Raw genomic sequence first — 15,934 nt, forward strand, 5'->3', positions numbered from 1 at the left:
CTAGATGTACTGCAGACAATTGGGATGGTCACAACTTTACAAGAGCAAATAAACGGGAAGGAGCTTGCATTTGCTAGGAGGAACCAGAAAAGGAGAGGTTTCTCCAACTAAAGAAAAGAAAAGGGAGAGGGAGGACTGTATTGTTTGATTGGCATAGGATGAACAACGCAAGCAATGGATGCCTCGAGAAAGTGAGAAGTTGCCAAGCTGAGTTTAGAGACTAGACAGCGAAAGGAATGCTAAAACTCGAGCAAACTTGCCATGTTTGCATAATTGCATTGCGTTGCCTTGCACCGGCGGCGTCACGGTGTCGACCCTGGAACGCTCATCGTTCGACGCCCCGCGCGTTCCCTCTCTCCGCTGGCCGCTGCCGTCGCGCGCTCTTGCCCGCCGCTCGATATCCCAATCGTCCTGACGACGTCGGCGGCATCGAGTGCGGTGGACACTGGACACGGACGCCATGGCCACCTGCAGTAGCAGCACCCTCCACCATTCCCTCCAGGCCTCCTCCGCGCTCCCGCTCATCAGCTGTGCCAGCTCGACGTCCAAGACCTCGGAGCTCGGAGAGTCGGAGATTCACTCCTCCGGTCCTCCCGCACCCACACCGTAGGAGGACCACGGCGTCATCACCGGGGACTTGCCCTTCAGGAGCTCGAAGAACAAGGACAGCGACGAAGCCCTTATTGCACCATCGGACTGCTCAACGACCGCGACATGGCGGACGGCAGGAGGAGGCGAGAAAGAGCCAAGCGAGAAAAAGAAGATCCTTCACCGGGCGTCGGCAGCATAGCGTCCTAGGCTCCTAGCTCCGTAAGGCTGATCGACGAGCGTGCCAGGCAGCTTTGGATGCCGGCGAAGGAGCAGGCGGTGGCCGGTGGGGAGAAGGAGAGGGCGCGCCCGGTACCCATATACAGGAGGGCTAATCTGTAAACTTGTAGGGGTCAAAGTGAAATAATTCGGATCGCGATTACTAATTGCGATCCTAAATAGGGGGTAAAGTGTAAAATTTTAGATCGTAATTATTAATTGCGATCCGAAATTAGGAGGTAAACTCAAAATATTTGGATCGATGTACAAATTAAGAATTCTAGGTGGGATGCGGGGTGCGGCGTCACCTCCAGCATCGATACGCCGGTGGCTCTGGCCTCTCCGGCGACACCCCGCGGCGGCGGACATATTCCTGAAACGAAGTATGGCGAGTGCGCATCACATCATCCAAAATCTGAACGCCCTTCCCTGCCGAGCGCGGCAGGACCGCAGGAGCGGGCGTCGGACGGGGCTAGCCGCCGCCGAGGGAGAAGACGGTCTAGGTATCCAGATAGAGACTGTCCGGGACCTGGAGCGTGGCACTGCCCTCCACGACGAGGTGATTCGCGGAACCCGCCACAGGCCAAAGCCCGGACGCATTCGCGATGAGCCGTCATGGGTCTTGCTCTGGAGTGTGCTGCTCTGTTTCCTGCTTTGTCCTGCTTCGAGTTCTATTGTTTCAAGCTGCAGCGCAGAGTAATCTTCCTTGGCCTACAAGGTTTGGGAGTCTCAACGTTGGATGCCCTTGGCAGCTTTGCAGCAACACCAAAAGAAAGTGCATGACAACATGATGGTAGGCTGATTGGATTTTGGAGCAGTCGAGCAGACACTTGCAATTGTCACAGCTTCACAACAAGAACCAAACGGGAAAAATTGCTGCATACGCTTGGAGGATTAAAGGCTGGGAGAGAGGGGGGAATGTATCTGATTGGCGTGACAATGGATGCTTGAGAAGCAGCCAGGCTAGGCTGAGCGGTTAGAGACTAGAGAATCAAAACAAATGCTATATAAATCGATCGAAAGGAAACAACTTTGCCATGCGGCATCGCATTGCGTTGCGTTGCACCGGCGGCATCACGGAGTCGGGCCCCTGGACCGCTCCTCCTCTGACGCGCCCCTCGTCCCCTCGCTCTCCTCCGTCGTCGTGCGCCCGTGCCCGCCGCTGATCTCCTCGATCATCCTGACGACGTCGGGGGCGTCCGGGCGCGCGTCCGGCGCGGTGGACACGCACGCCATGGCCACCTGGAGCAGCGCCACCATCTCCTCCTCGGCGCTCCCGCCCATCCGCACCAGCTCCGCGTCGAACACCTCGGCCGTCCACTCCTCCCGCACCACCGACTGCACCCACCGTGGGAGGTCCACGGCGCCGTCGCCGCCCTCCAGGGACGCGTGGTGCGCGGGGGACTTGCACGTCAGGAGCTCCAGGAACAACACCCCGAGCGAGTACACGTCGGACCTGAACGTCGGGCGGCGCGCGTCCACGAGCTCCGGCGCGCGGTACCCGCCGCCGCTCCCGCCAGGGCGCGCGGGGGCCGGGGGGAAGATCTGGTGGAGGCAGTAGTCGGAGAGCGCGGCCGCGTCGGGGTCCGGGCGCAGCAGGAGGTTGGAGGACTTGACGTTGCCGTGCGCGAGGCTGTGCGCGGTGTGCAGGTGCGCCACGCCGCGCGCGGCGCACAGCGCGGTCCGCATCCGCGCCTCCCAGTCCATGGGCGTCCGGCCCGTGCCCCGGCTGCCTGTGTCCAAAACCACGGTGCGTTAGCATCTCCAACGACACAATAATGCACAGACAGAGAAATCAATTGTCTGAATATGCTGCTATTTTCATCATTATGTATAGCAAAAATTCAGACATCATTTGTCCCTAATTCAGGCCAGGGCTTAATTTGGCGTTTTCATTACAGAAATACAATCTCCAACTGGACATTGGCTGCATGAGCTAGTCATTGTCCATGGAATGGAGTCAATGGACCACCAGTGACGCAGAATTATAACTTGAACAAAAATACAGTGATGCATGCACAGTGCCCTACTCCTTTTCAATTACATTTAGGCAGCAAAATGGTCAAGGAAGGGAACAAAGTAGGTGTAGTAGGTAGAGCGATTAAACAGAGAAACAGCAACATAATTGTACCAGCAATCGGCAACGCTTGTTGCCGGTTGGCGTCTATGCACAAAAACATGCAAGGCTGGTGTAACTTAACTGCTATGAGTATTGGTGCCAACTCGATGAATTACGTCGAATAATGCAGCATGATAGAGCAACGAAAAACAATAGAAAGTCATCAATACTAGCATGTTTCCCTAAAAAAAGAGCATCAGACATGTTCGTATGCCAACGCATCTGATTAGGACGATCAATCAAAACCTTGACTTTTTGCCATGCTTTGTTCAGTGTTCTTAGACACTGAGCAATCAGAAGTTGGTGGTCAGGATATATGGAGGATAACTGAATTTTGTTTCAGTAGGCAGCGGGGACACATTGACTGGGAAGCAGGCCCCACAGGGCAATGGTAGTGGGACTTGTTTGAGGTGGCAGCGGGCACAAGAGAGCCAGCCACTGCTGCACTTGTGAGACTGAACGGCACCCATTTTCTGGATGAGAGTGGTTGCATCCTTGTATTCTAAATCATACTCTGATAGCATCTGTATACGCAAACCTGACAGTGAAGTGAAGACTGTCCTCAAAACAGCGACGGCATGGACAGTTCCTTGATCACAAGAATTCAAAAGTGAGGACGCCATCGCGGATAAGCGATGGCTACGGGACCATAAATTTAGATTTCAGTCCCTGTCAGATGATTGGCCCTAAGCCAACAGGAATCTGAATTCTGAGAAAAAGGCTAGTCAAATTGCAAATGCTCCCTCTCAATCCCTTTCAAGGGATTGGAACCTAGTAGAGCACAGCTGAAGGAAAAAGGGTGGAGTAGCTAGCGGCCTCCCAAAGACCGTGCCCGTGGTTTTGCTATGCTAGTGACAAGAAGTTGCATGAATGATTGGAGCGAAGGATGGTCCTGTCAGTATGAGTAAGCGCTGCAGTTGACACAAATTTTACACCACTCAGGCCGGAGGTCTGAATCGCTCGGTTTAATCTTTGATGCATACAGGGATGCTGAAGGCCAGTGCTGCTGATCTGGACCCTCGTGGAGCCTTGAACTCAGGTCTGAACGAACGATATACTAGCTGCTTGATCTACACTCCATGGTATGGTACTACCGTACTAGCAGTACCGTGTACTACAAGATGTTAGAGGTACGCGACGAACCAGAGGCAAACATTCCGCGGAGAAACACCGTACCTGTGCGCTGTGCTGCAGTGCCCGTTTGCGTGCAGATGGAGCAAAGCAAACTAGCGGCTTCGTTGAGAGTTTGAGTAGGCTCGGAGCTACTGTAGCGTTGAATTATGAATTGGGTGCTCCAAGGCAGCGGCAGCCGACAAACAAGGGTGCTCCGGCTAATGTTCTCGTACCACCTAGTACTCGTACTCTGGTTGCAGGCAATCATGCCGGCAGGGCATGTCGCCGGCAACCCCAATTTCCAATCGTGCTCAGCTCGACCCCATTCCGTGGCCCGGCATCCCAAGCGAGAATTTTTCTCCGCTCCAACATTTCCCCAAGCCAATCAAGCGCCACACGACGAATCTAGCAGCACCATCCCATCGTCCTCCCTCCGTCACTCGCTTGTCAAATCTACCGCAGTCTCACAGTTTCGCTCACATTACAGGCAGCCTCCCCCTCTCGCAGCAAACCGATCGCACACCTACCACGAAACAGTACTCGTAGTGCCAACTACTCCTAGCAAACACAAACACCTACACCGGAGAGGATTGCAAAACCGCGCGAATCCCGCGCAACGCCGGCCGAATGCGGCCGGAATCCCCTGACCGCGCGCACCAATGGCAGCTGGTAAGCAAGTTCGGTGAACAGAAAAGGAAAGGCTCTGATCGATAGATGACTCACCGTGGAGCCGGGCGGAGAGGCTGCCGCCGGGGAGGTAGTCCACGACCAGCAGCTTCTCGTCCTTGGAGTAGTAGTACCCGCGCAGGGGCACCAGGTTCCGGTGCTCCGCCGCGGCGCCCGCCGCGGCCTCCACGCACGCCGCGAACTCGCGCCGCGCCACGGCCACGTCCCGCAGCCGCTTCACCACCACCGTCGTCCCCTCCTCCAGCACCGCCTTGTACGACGTGCCCAGGCTGCCCTTCCCCAGCACCTCCGCCGACGCGCGCAGCAGGTCCTCCAGGTCGAAGCTGTAGTGGTGCTGCCCCGGGCCCTGCTTCCCCACGAACACCAGGCGGCTCCGCTCCGCCGCGCCCCCCGCGGCGGCGGCGGCGGCCACGCTGATGTCCTTGGAAGACGAGGTGAAGTCGCCTCCCGTCATCTCCCCTGACGCTGTCGACGGGGTCAGGCCCCGGGTCGGCGGCGTCGTCTTCACCTCCTCCTCGCCGGTGGCTGCGCGACGGTGGCGGTGGACGGCGCACAGCGCGAGGAGCACCAGGGCGAGCAGCGCCGCGGCCCCGGCGCCCACCGCAATGGCCACGACCGCCGCGCCGGACAGCTTCCTCTTCTTCTTCGACGATTTCACAGGGACACCGGGAGGAGAGGGCTGGCATGGCTGGTCCACGAGGGGCGGGCCGCAGAGGCCGACGTTGCCGGCGAAGGACTCCGGGGAGAACCGCGCGAGGGAGCTGGGGATGGAGCCGTTGAGGTCGTTGTAGGAGACGTTGAACACCTCGAGCTGGCGGAAGCTGAGACTCGGGAGGCTGCCGGAGAGACGGTTCCCGTCAAGCCTCAGCGACCGGAGCCTTGTCAGGTTGTTGAGCGCCGACGGGACGGCTCCGGTGAGGCTGTTGCGGGACAGCGCGAGGTGCTCGAGCGAGGCGAGCCGGCCGACCTCGGCGGGGATGGCGCCGGTGAGCAGGTTGCCCTGCAGGTACAGCGACCGGAGCCGCGGGAGGCCGAACAGGTCGCTGGGGATGTCCCCGAGGAGGCGGTTGTCACGCAGCGAGAGGACCTGGAGTCCCCGCAGCCCGCCGAGCGTGCCCAGCGGCACGCTGCCGATGAGGCCGATGCCCGGGAGGCGGAGCTCGACGACCGTGGCGTTGGCCGCGTCGCACCGGACCCCGGTCCAGGCGCAGGCCGGCACGGACGCGTTCCAGCCCAGCGCGCGCTCGTGCGGCGTGCCCGCGAGGAACGCCTGCAGCGCCGACCGCTCCTGCTGCGGCGGATCCGCGCCCGCGCAGGCGAACGCCGCGGCGACGGCGGCCAGCGCCAGCAGCAGCTGCACGGGCCCGCCCATTCTGGGCCCCGCCGGACGGGCGGGAGCGGGACACGCACGCTACGGCCTGGATGGACGCGCGCGCTGCCGACGCCGAGGCATGGCACGGTGTGGTGGGGAGGAGAGCAAGCAGGGAGCGGGGGGCGGGACGAGACGAGCTTTCTTTGGTTTTTATGCGAGGCGGAAGTCGAACTTGGTTGGTGACCCCAGCCCGGATGGGTGCTCGCTGCTGGTGTGTGTCCCTTGTGCACTTGGCTGTATGCATGCAGACCCGCAGAGCGTGGTGACGTGTGTCATGTACCGTGTGGCAGACTGAGAGCTTTCTATGTCAGCCTGGACAGCGCTCGGCGCCAGATCAGACGGCTGGGCCGCACTTGTCGTGTCGCCGCCAAAAATTTGCAGAGATCGGCGGGTGTGAAACTGTGAATCGTAGCTGCTGCGTGCACGGTGGTCGCCGGATACAGCAGCATACCAATCTGCATCAGACAAGTGAAGGAATCAAGAACTCTCCCAGCAGCCGAAGCAAGGAATGCTCCTCTGTCTGAATGGTCCAGCCGCCCAGAAAACCATCAGCATTCAGCAAGGCGGTGTAGCCAGTTATCCGTCAATTTTTGCCGGTGCAACCCTACCACGGCCTGAAACGCCGAAGCCGCGAGGTTCAAGCACAAAAGACGGTGAAAATCCCTGATTCCCTGGATGCTCATTCTAGCCGTGGGTCGGAAGCAACGGATCGACCAGACCGCATGAAATGATGTGAAGGCAACCCCGCGGCCCCGGACGCAGGTCTCATCTCTTTCCTGCCCGGGGACATGGGCATCGATGCCCCGGCCCGACGTGTCGCGCGCGGCCCGGCCGGCTGCCTCGCTGCCACGCCGTTTACTTGACGCTCTAGTCTGAACCGGTCTTGGATAGGCTAGCAGCATGCTTTGCTGTTGCTTGATCAGTTGTTGATCTCGGCTCCCTGTCCTTTTCAGCTCCGTTGAGGCGTCGAGCGGCCGGCTCTCGCCATGATGGCTGCTCCATCTGGCAAATCATGGTAATCGATTTTGGAAGCTGTGATCGAGGAGCTAGGAACCAAGCACGTATACTACTCTAGTCTCTCGAGAGATTCAGATTTGAATCCATCGCGGCCACAGAGTCGCCAGGGTCCAGGGCGGGTATGCAGAAGCATCGCATCATTCTGCTGCCCGCCAGCGATTGACCACGAGTCCACGAGGCCTCAGCTGATATTTCTTTCTCCGCGTTCCTGCCCCCCTCCCTGTCCTGGCCTTAATGCTCGATAAGGGTGTGTTTGGTTGGTGGGATGGATGGAGATAGAACGGAGCGGCTCCATTTTTAGCGGTGTTTGGTTGAGGAATGGTAGTATGGAACGGCTCTCGAAAGGGAATATGCCTCCAACATACGGAACGAGCCGGCTCCGCCAAAACGGCCGGACGCGAGCGCTCGCTCGTCCCCCACCCGCGCAAGAGCAGCGTGCGCTCACCCCCCGACGCCGTACTGCCAGGTGACCGCCCAACGCCCCCAACCCCCGCCGCTGGCGGATCTGCTGCGGTCCCTCGCTGGCGGACTCCAGGGCGCCCAAAGCCCCCCCCCCCCCGGCGGATGTGCCCCGCCCGACTCCAGCCGGGCTGCCCCCCGTCCACCGCCCGCCCGAAGCCCCCCGCGCCTCCAGCTCCCGGCGAGTGCGCGGCCGCCCAGAGCCCCCCCACCCCCCGCGCATGGCTCCTTGCTCCTTGATCTGTTCAGTTTTAGTCATTCTTTATTTTTAATTTTAGCGGTTCTCAGAAATTGGAATGGAGCCATTCCATTTAATCTGGCTCCCCAACCAAACGCACCCTAACAGCGTATTGCCATCACCACATGGTTCTGTCAGAGCGCGTTCTGATGAGCACTCTAGTTTCTGTAACTTTGCAGTCATAAATCTAGCGATCGTTAAATGGTGGAGGTTTCACGGAGAATTGATGCTCATTTTTTTTAATAAAGAAATGATGCTCATTTTGTAGTGCTAAAAATTGTTGCGCACATCCAACCTCCAAGAAACTTCGGTAGAACCAAGCGTATTCGGATTAGTCGATAAAACTACTGTATTAGGGGTGGTATTAGAGGTGGTAACGGATCAATGATCCTAGAGATTTTTTATAATCCAACTTAATTTTTATATTTTTTAGTTTAAAATTGAATAAGATTAGAGCCCGACCTCTAGATTATTTAAAATTACCCCCTAATACCCGTTCATCGATACCAACATTTTATTTCTTCCCTTTTCGGCTTTTCCTTTTCATTCCCTTTCTTTTTTTTCTTTTTGTTTAGCGGGTTTGATGATGATGCGCACTCAAAACTTTCAGGCCGAAAGAACCAATCGGCCCAACCCGGCCCAACTTCCTTCCCTCGTTCCCAGGCCAACAGATTGAGAGGGAAAGGGAGGCGACCGCCGCCTGCCCGCCTCCGCTCTGCTCCACCGAAGCGAAGCGCCACCTCCCAAGTGTTTCGAATTCTCCTCTCGCGGCCGGCCTCCTCCTCCCGTCTACTGGCACGGGATGGCCTCAAGTGGAGGAGACCCTTCAGGACTCGTCGGTAAGCCCTAGCTGGCTAGAGTTTTTTCGAATTTGTTCAGGTGGAGCAACCGGACCAAATCCAAATCCTTCCTTCTCTTCAGTTAATCCGGTGCTAACCAAATGCAACTCTTTAAGCAAACCGCTGTTCGATTCGAAGATTCGTTTCTTAATCCATCCCCTCGACGGGGCTGGGGGCATGTGCTGTGATCCTGTCGCCCGTAGAGACATGGGTACCCATGATGCTAATTCTCGCATTGCGTCCTCCTCCGTGCCCCAGGTGCACGTGTTAGGATTTCGTTACTCTGAAATCTGAATCGTTCGTATGATTTGGTTATTCTTCCTGATCGTTCTGAATTGTAGAACATTTGGGGGCTCACCTTAACCCCCATGACCTCAACTTACGTCTTCTCCCGTATGGTTCAAAATGCAGTGGTGGTCCTAATTCTAAAGGCCGAGCCAGGATGTTTTTCTAGAGTAGCAGTCCACTGAATATTTATCTGAGTTTTATTGCATGCGCACATCGAGTTGAAATTTCTGTAACTCAATTGGGTACCATTCTGCGCGCAGGCCGAGGAGTATGCATGATGAGCACCTCGTGGAGAGACAAGCAGCACCCCAACCTCATCAACTTCATGGCCACATTCCTCGCTGCAAACTCGTACCGCCTCAACTTCCTGTCAGTTTCTCCGGTTAGCACCCCAATTCAGAAATCCATTGATTTGCTCTTGCGTGTCTTTATGTATATGAAGGTATGACCTGATCGAGTGAATTCCAGGACTTCATCTTCAACAATGGGGGCACATCTGTTGCTTTTGTCTTTGAGACGAATTGGGATTCTGAAAAGGAACCTGCTGTCTTCAGCAGGTGAGGCCGTGAGACTCTTCCTGGTTATATTTGTTATGCATTGCATTTGTTGTGATGGTGATGTCAGTATTGGAATGCCTTTGCAGGGTGAATACACTGAAGAGGCAGTTCAAACATCTTTATGTTGTTGTTGTCCTTCCCACAGGAGAACAAATTGAATCATTTAACCAATCATATTTCAAGTATGCACCTGATATTATGTTAAACATGAAATGTTCGTTTTAGTTGTGTCATTGTTATTCATGCAGTTCTTATTCAAGGTACGGCATGGTGCTTGGCTGTCCTACATTTGTGCCTGTTTGTGATCCAGAGATGGGATTTGAGAAGATTGTAAAGATAGCTCATGCTCGTGGAGGTAAATCTCTACATTCTTTTCTGAAGTTCCTGGCTCGTGTTCAAGTCCTGAACCGGAAGCTGCTATTGATAACATATCTTCTTTCTTCAGTATGCAAACAGCAAGACATTATCACAACTATGAGGAATGAGGTAATTTGAGATCCTCCCAGATACATGAGCGTACTATTTGTGTAGCTAAATTATTCTCTTGCTTCTCACTTTAGCGGGCGCAAGCTGTTCAGTGCATGGATGCATTTTTACGAGTGCTAACGTCCATTCCTGGTATTGACAGTCATGATGCAAATGCGGTATGTGCCTAACAATTTCCTTTTTCTGTAACTCTATGGTTTCTTGATTACTTAGATATCAATGTTAGCTGGTTAGTTCCGAGTGCTTTGCAAGTTCTTTCTCTAGGGATAACAGATACGGATTCAAACACTACACATTGTTTGTTTCAAGAAGTATCATTATTTCACTTGTCATCTGCACTCATTATTCTGAAAATTGTGAATGATAAGCCACAGTACCTGTATGGTATTCAGAGCAGATCAGGACTTAAATGTATTTTGGAGCTTTGCGTGCAAATGATATTGGTTTTATGCAGCTATTCAAGAATAATAACTGAGCATGTTCTATGTTGTGCAAATTGAGTTGTGCTCTATTCACCAGTGTGCTAATCTGCTTATTAGCCTCGCCTGCAGTTAAGTAGTCAGGTTCACTGTAAACACAAGTTGCCTATTATTTGTTTAACTTTTCCATGCTTTTTACCATGGCGTGCTTATTGATAGTGATGCTACTTTTTATTTTTTTATTTATTTCTAAGCTTGCCCAAGCTATTGGCTCCATTGAAGCAATTGCAAAGGCATCCAAGGAATTCATCCTGGAAAACACTGATCTTTCGACTGAAAAGGCACAGAGGATTTTCAGGTTCTTCAGGGATCCACAGTACTACTTAAGCCCTAAAATCAACTAATATTTGCAGGTATTCTTCTCCCCCACAGGAAATATGTAGTGATTGGTTTACTCAAAGTATGTGTCAATCATTTGGTATTTGCTCTATGAAACTGTCAGCCTACTGCCTTTCTTTGTTCTTAATTTCTTATTCCATCAGTTGATGTTTGGCGTGAGGAATGCGCTAGCATAAACAAACATGATTTATTTTCTTGAATTTGATCTCGAAGTAGTATATGCTGATAAGAACCTTATGATTTGCACACCAACTGGCACACCCACTAAAAGGTCATGTCTGCTGAAAATGATGAACTTTTTCGATTCCTTTGATGCTCAAGTTTCATGTGATCTTGAATGTTTCTACCGTTGGTAGAAAGATTAGGATCCCGTGATGCTGAGCTGCTGATACAGTCTCCTGATTTGCAGGCAAAGTCATACCGATTGATTCGAGTCCGTCCCTGTTGAAGCTGGCAAATTAGTGTGGCGATAGTTGGATGCATCCCGGGCAAGCTGTAATTCTGCAATAGCCAACTCGCGATATAGCGGAAGACGAATGATGATGCCGCACTGTGACAGACACTGTAGAACTCGTGCATTCTGTAGTTCTGAACTTTTGTTTCTGTGTAGCATCCCATCCCCGTTTCCTTCATTAAAAGAAAAGATGATCTCTGTTTCTTGGGTTTGGAACCGTTTCGTTCCAAAGCGGTTGGGATCTGATGCCGCGTGGGACGGTGACAAAAACTGATGGGCAGGCAGTTTTGCCCTTGATCACAGAACAAAAAGGAATACAAACACGGGCATCACCACCTGATGGTCACTAGAGTGAAACAGATCGATGCACTCATCCTTTATTTGATGATGATGCACTCAAGAAAAAATGCACATGCCAAACAGAAACAACCATAAGGTCTACACGGCTCGAACAAAATCCGTAGGTGAAAAACACCACCTGACCTGTTTCTTGGTCAAACATTCATCAATTACAACACTATAGAGCAGTCTGATGCTGCAAAGATAAGGCTAAAAACCATGTATCACCAAGTTCTTATTATTGCCAACTGACACATGGCCTCAGTGATGCTCATCTTCATCATCATCATGCCCATCTGGATCACCTCCATCGCCAATGACCTTGAGCTGTACAAAGTCAACAAAATAGAATATTTCAGCCACTGCTAACCAACAGCAAAACCAATTACCGCTGTACATCTTTTATAACAATTGGTCAAGGAATTGATTTCAGTTACCACAAAGTACTGCGAGCAGACTGGACACTCATGTGGTTTATCCTTTTCCAACCAAAACCAGACAACATCATGTTCATCCTCTGCAATAAGCCCGGTGGAAAAATTAACAGCCAGTTATGGCGAGTTACATAGTTAACGCTTACAACCGAGATATATGGTTAGCCTTGATGTACCTCCTGCGCCACCAGGACAGCCAACTATTCTCTTGTTATAGTAGGATTCAATCACAGCTGGTTCCTCCTGCAGGTAAAGCATTCAAATGAACAATCTTGCAGCACAGAAAGTCTTGTATGCAAAACCAAAATACAAGGGAGAGAGTGATCAAGTATTTCCACATATCTAGACTTAATATGCAGGCAGTGTCAGTACATGGTATGCATATGAGGACATGCTTGGGATTGAAGAATAGGAATAGCAGAACCACAGACAAGTGAAAACAACAGTATACCCAGTTGTGCATTAAAATTATAATATATGATTGTTTTGTTAGGTTGCACGCTTACCTACACAATTACCTAGTTAAGTGATACTAAACCCACCTATCACTACCAGGGCTCCTTTAGTTAACATGAGCAACATATGTAGGTAGTGTATTCAATCAAAGAATGATCGACCGCGCCCCTTAAGCAAGAACATTGGAGTCAGTGTATGAGTTCACCATGAAAGACTAGGAAGTTGATGAATTGTAATTGAAAATATCTAAGTGCAATGCACAACACGATACAAACAAATCAAGCCTGACACACAATGCAAGCTCCAAGTGACAAGTCAGTGCATTTATGACCAACCAATGGTTTATCTAGAAAAGCTCCTTAAAATAATGCAGCTTAAGCACGATACATTTCAAGTACTTTATAATTTGCCATGCCCAATGAGGCATATTGAGTACTTTATATGTTCAGACCATTGACCAATTGTGCAGCATAGAAAGTCTGGTATTCAAAACCAAAATAGATGGGGAGGGAGCGATCAAGAACTTCCACATATCTAGACTAAATATACAGGCAATGTCAGTACTCAATGCATAGGAGGGCATGCCTAGGATTGATGAATAGTGGACCACAAACAAGTAAAAAACAACAGTCTAAACCTATTATGCATTAAAACAGATTTGTTAGGTTTGTGCTTTGCCTTCACAGTTGTTTAGCTAAGTGCAAAACCAGCTATACAACCACATATGGCTACAGGGCTCTTTTGGTTAACGGGAGTGGCACATGTGCTAAAGTGTATTCAATCACTTCAAGATCAGTGCACCAACTCAGCAGAAAGCACAGAAGGATAGGAAGTTGAAAATACGAAGTGCACTCCACAACAAGCACTGATACTTAATGCAAAGCTCGAAGTGACAAGTCAGTGATAAGCTACCCTGGTATTTCGTTTTCATGTATGACTGACTGATGGTGTATTGGAACAACTCCTTCAGGAATTGCAGCTTAAGCATGTAACATTTCAAATACTTATAATTTGCTATATTACATGATAAACAAGAGATGCATCTGGTGAGCCAAAAATGTTTACTTACAACCATGCTAGAGTGACGTGATATGTCATAAGTTGTCATTAGCACAAGTTGATGCAGGGAAAGACTACTGTGCACATTTTTGTCACGCGGCTATCACAAATTGAACCACTGGCAGGCCAGCTAGAGATGAATCCGAGCTACAGCCATGCGCATTTTCTATACCAATCACATAGTTGGTGCGATTCTACAAACTCAGGTATCGCACGTAACAAATATATATCAGGGCAGCACGCAGCAATCAACTCACCTTAGTGCCGAAGGGGCCGACGGGAGGATCCATGTCGAACCTCTTCCCCCCCTGGACAAACACGGGGACAGATTCAGATCAAATGCCGCCGCAGCCCCCCTAAACCAAAACTGACACCCCTCACCTGGAGCTCCGCCTCGAGCTCCTCGCGCTCCAGCCCCGTGGCGATCGGCATGACATCCTCGACCTTGGTCGGCGCCGGCTTGTCGCCTGCGTGCCCACGGGCCACCGATCAGAACAAGCCGCTCGGTGAGAGCCGGAAGCAGCTGCAGATCTCAGGGCCGGGCCGGGGACGCTTACCAGGAGAGGAGAGGAGGGGCGAGGTGCGCCGGAACGCGGCCGGCGCCGTGGAGAGGGGCGCGGCGCGGGCGGAGGACGACGATGTGGCGGCGGCGGCGGCGGCAGCGCGGCGGAGGGAGGGCGCTAGGGTTTGGAGGCGGCGCCACATGGCGGCGGCGGCGGTTGCGTTCTCTGGTCGCCCCTCGCGGAGGTGGGGGGTGGACGGACCGACGGAGATGCCGGGGGGTTGTCAGGTGCCGAGGTGCGTGGGCTTTGGAGCTCCCGTTTCGGGCTGGCCGGTGACCGCACCCACCCGCACGGCAGCAGGAGCGAGGCCGGGGTTTCCAATGCGCCGTCGCTATAGCGAAAACGTAGCCTGCGCCCGAAGCAATTCAAAGCACGGGCGGGCTGTACGCTGCGCGCCACTTCACGAAACGCCGCGGCCATCGTTGCCGTCGACCGCGTCTCCGGCCAGCCATGTCACGTCGTGGAGACGTGGATCCACAGACACCGCCCACCGCGCTACGTGGCGCATACAGATTGATGCAATGATGCTTATGTTTATGTCAGAGCAAGAGCATAAGGTTTGGCCTTTCAAATTTGGCCTTCGGTTGGTTGCCACGCCAAGTTACGCGTGAGCCGGCACTATGAGAAAATAACGGTATGTTTGGTTGGTTAAACGGCTGAGGCGGTCACATCTCTCCGCTCTTGCTAGCGGTTGATTTGGCGCCGCGGGTGTGGCTGCTACTTGCTCCGCCTGAGCCTCTGTGCGCCAGACCTCGCGGTTGCTGGTTGCAGTTGCACCGCTCATCAAAACCACCCGAAGAGCAAGTATAATGGATCCAGTCAGCCGGCGAATACAACCCACCACGTCAGCTCAATAAGAGTTGGAGGAGCGAGAAACGCAGGACGGGCGGCTCGCGACTCGCTCGTTCAAAGCGGCGGACCCGAGATGGAATCGCCCGCTCCCAGCCCGTCATCGGCGATCCTGCTGGCGATTGTTCCTCCTCTCAATCTCCTGCTCCCCCCGCTTCCCTCGCACCAATCTCCCTGCCAAAACTAGCTCGCGCATGCCAAATCGATTCCCTTCGCTCCAAATCGTTTTCACGCATCGATGGATCTAAGTCCCCCAATTCCACCCAGCTCATCCTAAATCGCCATATCCAAACCCTAGATAGCCATAGCTCCTCTTCCCTGCAAGATGCCTTCCGTCCAAGAGGACCTCTGCGCCAGCGCCAATGGAGATCCCGCCGGCGTCTAGGACTCCCCCAATCGGTGCCCAACCTGTTCCACCGACAACCACCCATTCTATGTTCGCCTCTGGTGCTTGGTGCCCTCCATATCCACAGCAATCCATGGCACCCTCCTGGTACTAAGAGTACTGGATTCCCGGGCTACAGCATCCAGGCACGGCTAGTTCATCGGCTCAAGGCCCTTGGTGGGCACCTCCTTCATCCACGGATATAGAAGACTCTAAGATGCAAGTTTGGTAAATGTTTCCTATACTCTTAGTTGGTCGAACATTGATGAGTAATCAAGTTTTTGGTGCTGTAATGGTGATAAGTTTTTGGTGCTGTAATGATGACAAGTTAAAGACCTAAGCATGTTTTTGATCTTTTTGGCTATTTGGAATGCTTGGATGTCCTCCTGCATTTTTGTTCTAAGCATTGATGTCCTCCTGCATTGTTGTTTTAATGATTTAATGTTATCTTATCTTGACAGGGGAGTGGATTCTATCCCACCTGGTGGTATGTTTAATTTTTTGACTAAAAACACACCTAGGCATAGTCCTGCACAGCCTGCGAGCTGTGAGCACTGGTAATTTATCGCAGCCGATCAGTGTTGGTGATGACACC

General features: G+C 52.7%; 3 protein-coding genes across 6 annotated transcripts; 1 reads left to right on the top strand and 2 right to left on the bottom strand.

The window, feature by feature from the left end:
* Positions 1 to 1,662: 1,662 nt before the first annotated feature.
* LOC112884624 (probable inactive receptor kinase At2g26730) lies at positions 1,663 to 6,459 on the bottom strand. Its single transcript, XM_025950074.1, has 2 exons — positions 4,763 to 6,459; positions 1,663 to 2,540 (listed from the first exon to the last, which is right to left on the bottom strand). The coding sequence occupies exons 1-2, from the start codon at positions 6,096 to 6,098 to the stop codon at positions 1,882 to 1,884; spliced, it is 1,995 nt and encodes a 664-aa protein (XP_025805859.1). The 5' UTR covers positions 6,099 to 6,459; the 3' UTR covers positions 1,663 to 1,881.
* LOC112884625 (protein PARTING DANCERS-like) lies at positions 3,652 to 11,592 on the top strand. 4 transcript variants are annotated; one of them, XM_025950076.1, is made up of 9 exons: positions 3,652 to 3,965; positions 9,200 to 9,321; positions 9,408 to 9,496; positions 9,583 to 9,678; positions 9,757 to 9,851; positions 9,942 to 9,982; positions 10,057 to 10,140; positions 10,656 to 10,814; positions 11,210 to 11,465. In XM_025950076.1, exons 1-8 carry the CDS (start codon positions 3,902 to 3,904, stop codon positions 10,803 to 10,805), a joined length of 741 nt encoding a protein of 246 aa, XP_025805861.1. In that variant the 5' UTR covers positions 3,652 to 3,901; the 3' UTR covers positions 10,806 to 10,814; positions 11,210 to 11,465. The 4 variants fall into 4 exon arrangements, with proteins under 4 accessions (XP_025805861.1, XP_025805860.1, XP_025805863.1 ...); XM_025950075.1 differs by having other exon boundaries at positions 10,656 to 11,592; XM_025950078.1 differs by lacking the exon at positions 3,652 to 3,965 and adding an exon at positions 4,524 to 4,708 and having other exon boundaries at positions 10,656 to 11,465.
* Positions 11,593 to 11,686: 94 nt separating this feature from the next.
* On the bottom strand, positions 11,687 to 14,451 carry LOC112884626 (putative cytochrome c oxidase subunit 5b-like). The gene is made up of 6 exons (XM_025950079.1): positions 14,100 to 14,451; positions 13,924 to 14,009; positions 13,800 to 13,850; positions 12,204 to 12,270; positions 12,031 to 12,110; positions 11,687 to 11,920 (listed from the first exon to the last, which is right to left on the bottom strand). The coding sequence occupies exons 1-6, from the start codon at positions 14,245 to 14,247 to the stop codon at positions 11,855 to 11,857; spliced, it is 498 nt and encodes a 165-aa protein (XP_025805864.1). The 5' UTR covers positions 14,248 to 14,451; the 3' UTR covers positions 11,687 to 11,854.
* Between the last annotated feature and the right edge of the window lie 1,483 nt (positions 14,452 to 15,934).

This window comes from Panicum hallii, chromosome 3, assembly GCF_002211085.1.
Source record: "Panicum hallii strain FIL2 chromosome 3, PHallii_v3.1, whole genome shotgun sequence".
NCBI lineage: Eukaryota > Viridiplantae > Streptophyta > Magnoliopsida > Poales > Poaceae > Panicum > Panicum hallii.

Coding starts and splice junctions, on each gene's coding strand:
- LOC112884624 (XM_025950074.1), bottom strand. CDS start 6,098: ATGGGCGGGCCCGTGCAGCTGCTGCTGGCGCTGGCCGCCGTCGCCGCG. Junction 2,541..4,762: donor CCTCTCCGCCCGGCTCCACG/GTGAGTCATCTA, acceptor TTTTGGACACAG/GCAGCCGGGGCACGGGCCGG.
- LOC112884626 (XM_025950079.1), bottom strand. CDS start 14,247: ATGTGGCGCCGCCTCCAAACCCTAGCGCCCTCCCTCCGCCGCGCTGCC. Junction 14,010..14,099: donor GCCCCTCCTCTCCTCTCCTG/GTAAGCGTCCCC, acceptor GTGGGCACGCAG/GCGACAAGCCGGCGCCGACC. Junction 12,111..12,203: donor CTGTCCTGGTGGCGCAGGAG/GTACATCAAGGC, acceptor GGCTTATTGCAG/AGGATGAACATGATGTTGTC.
- LOC112884625 (XM_025950075.1), top strand. CDS start 3,902: ATGCATACAGGGATGCTGAAGGCCAGTGCTGCTGATCTGGACCCTCGT. Junction 9,983..10,056: donor TCACAACTATGAGGAATGAG/GTAATTTGAGAT, acceptor TTCTCACTTTAG/CGGGCGCAAGCTGTTCAGTG. Junction 10,141..10,655: donor ACAGTCATGATGCAAATGCG/GTATGTGCCTAA, acceptor TTTATTTCTAAG/CTTGCCCAAGCTATTGGCTC.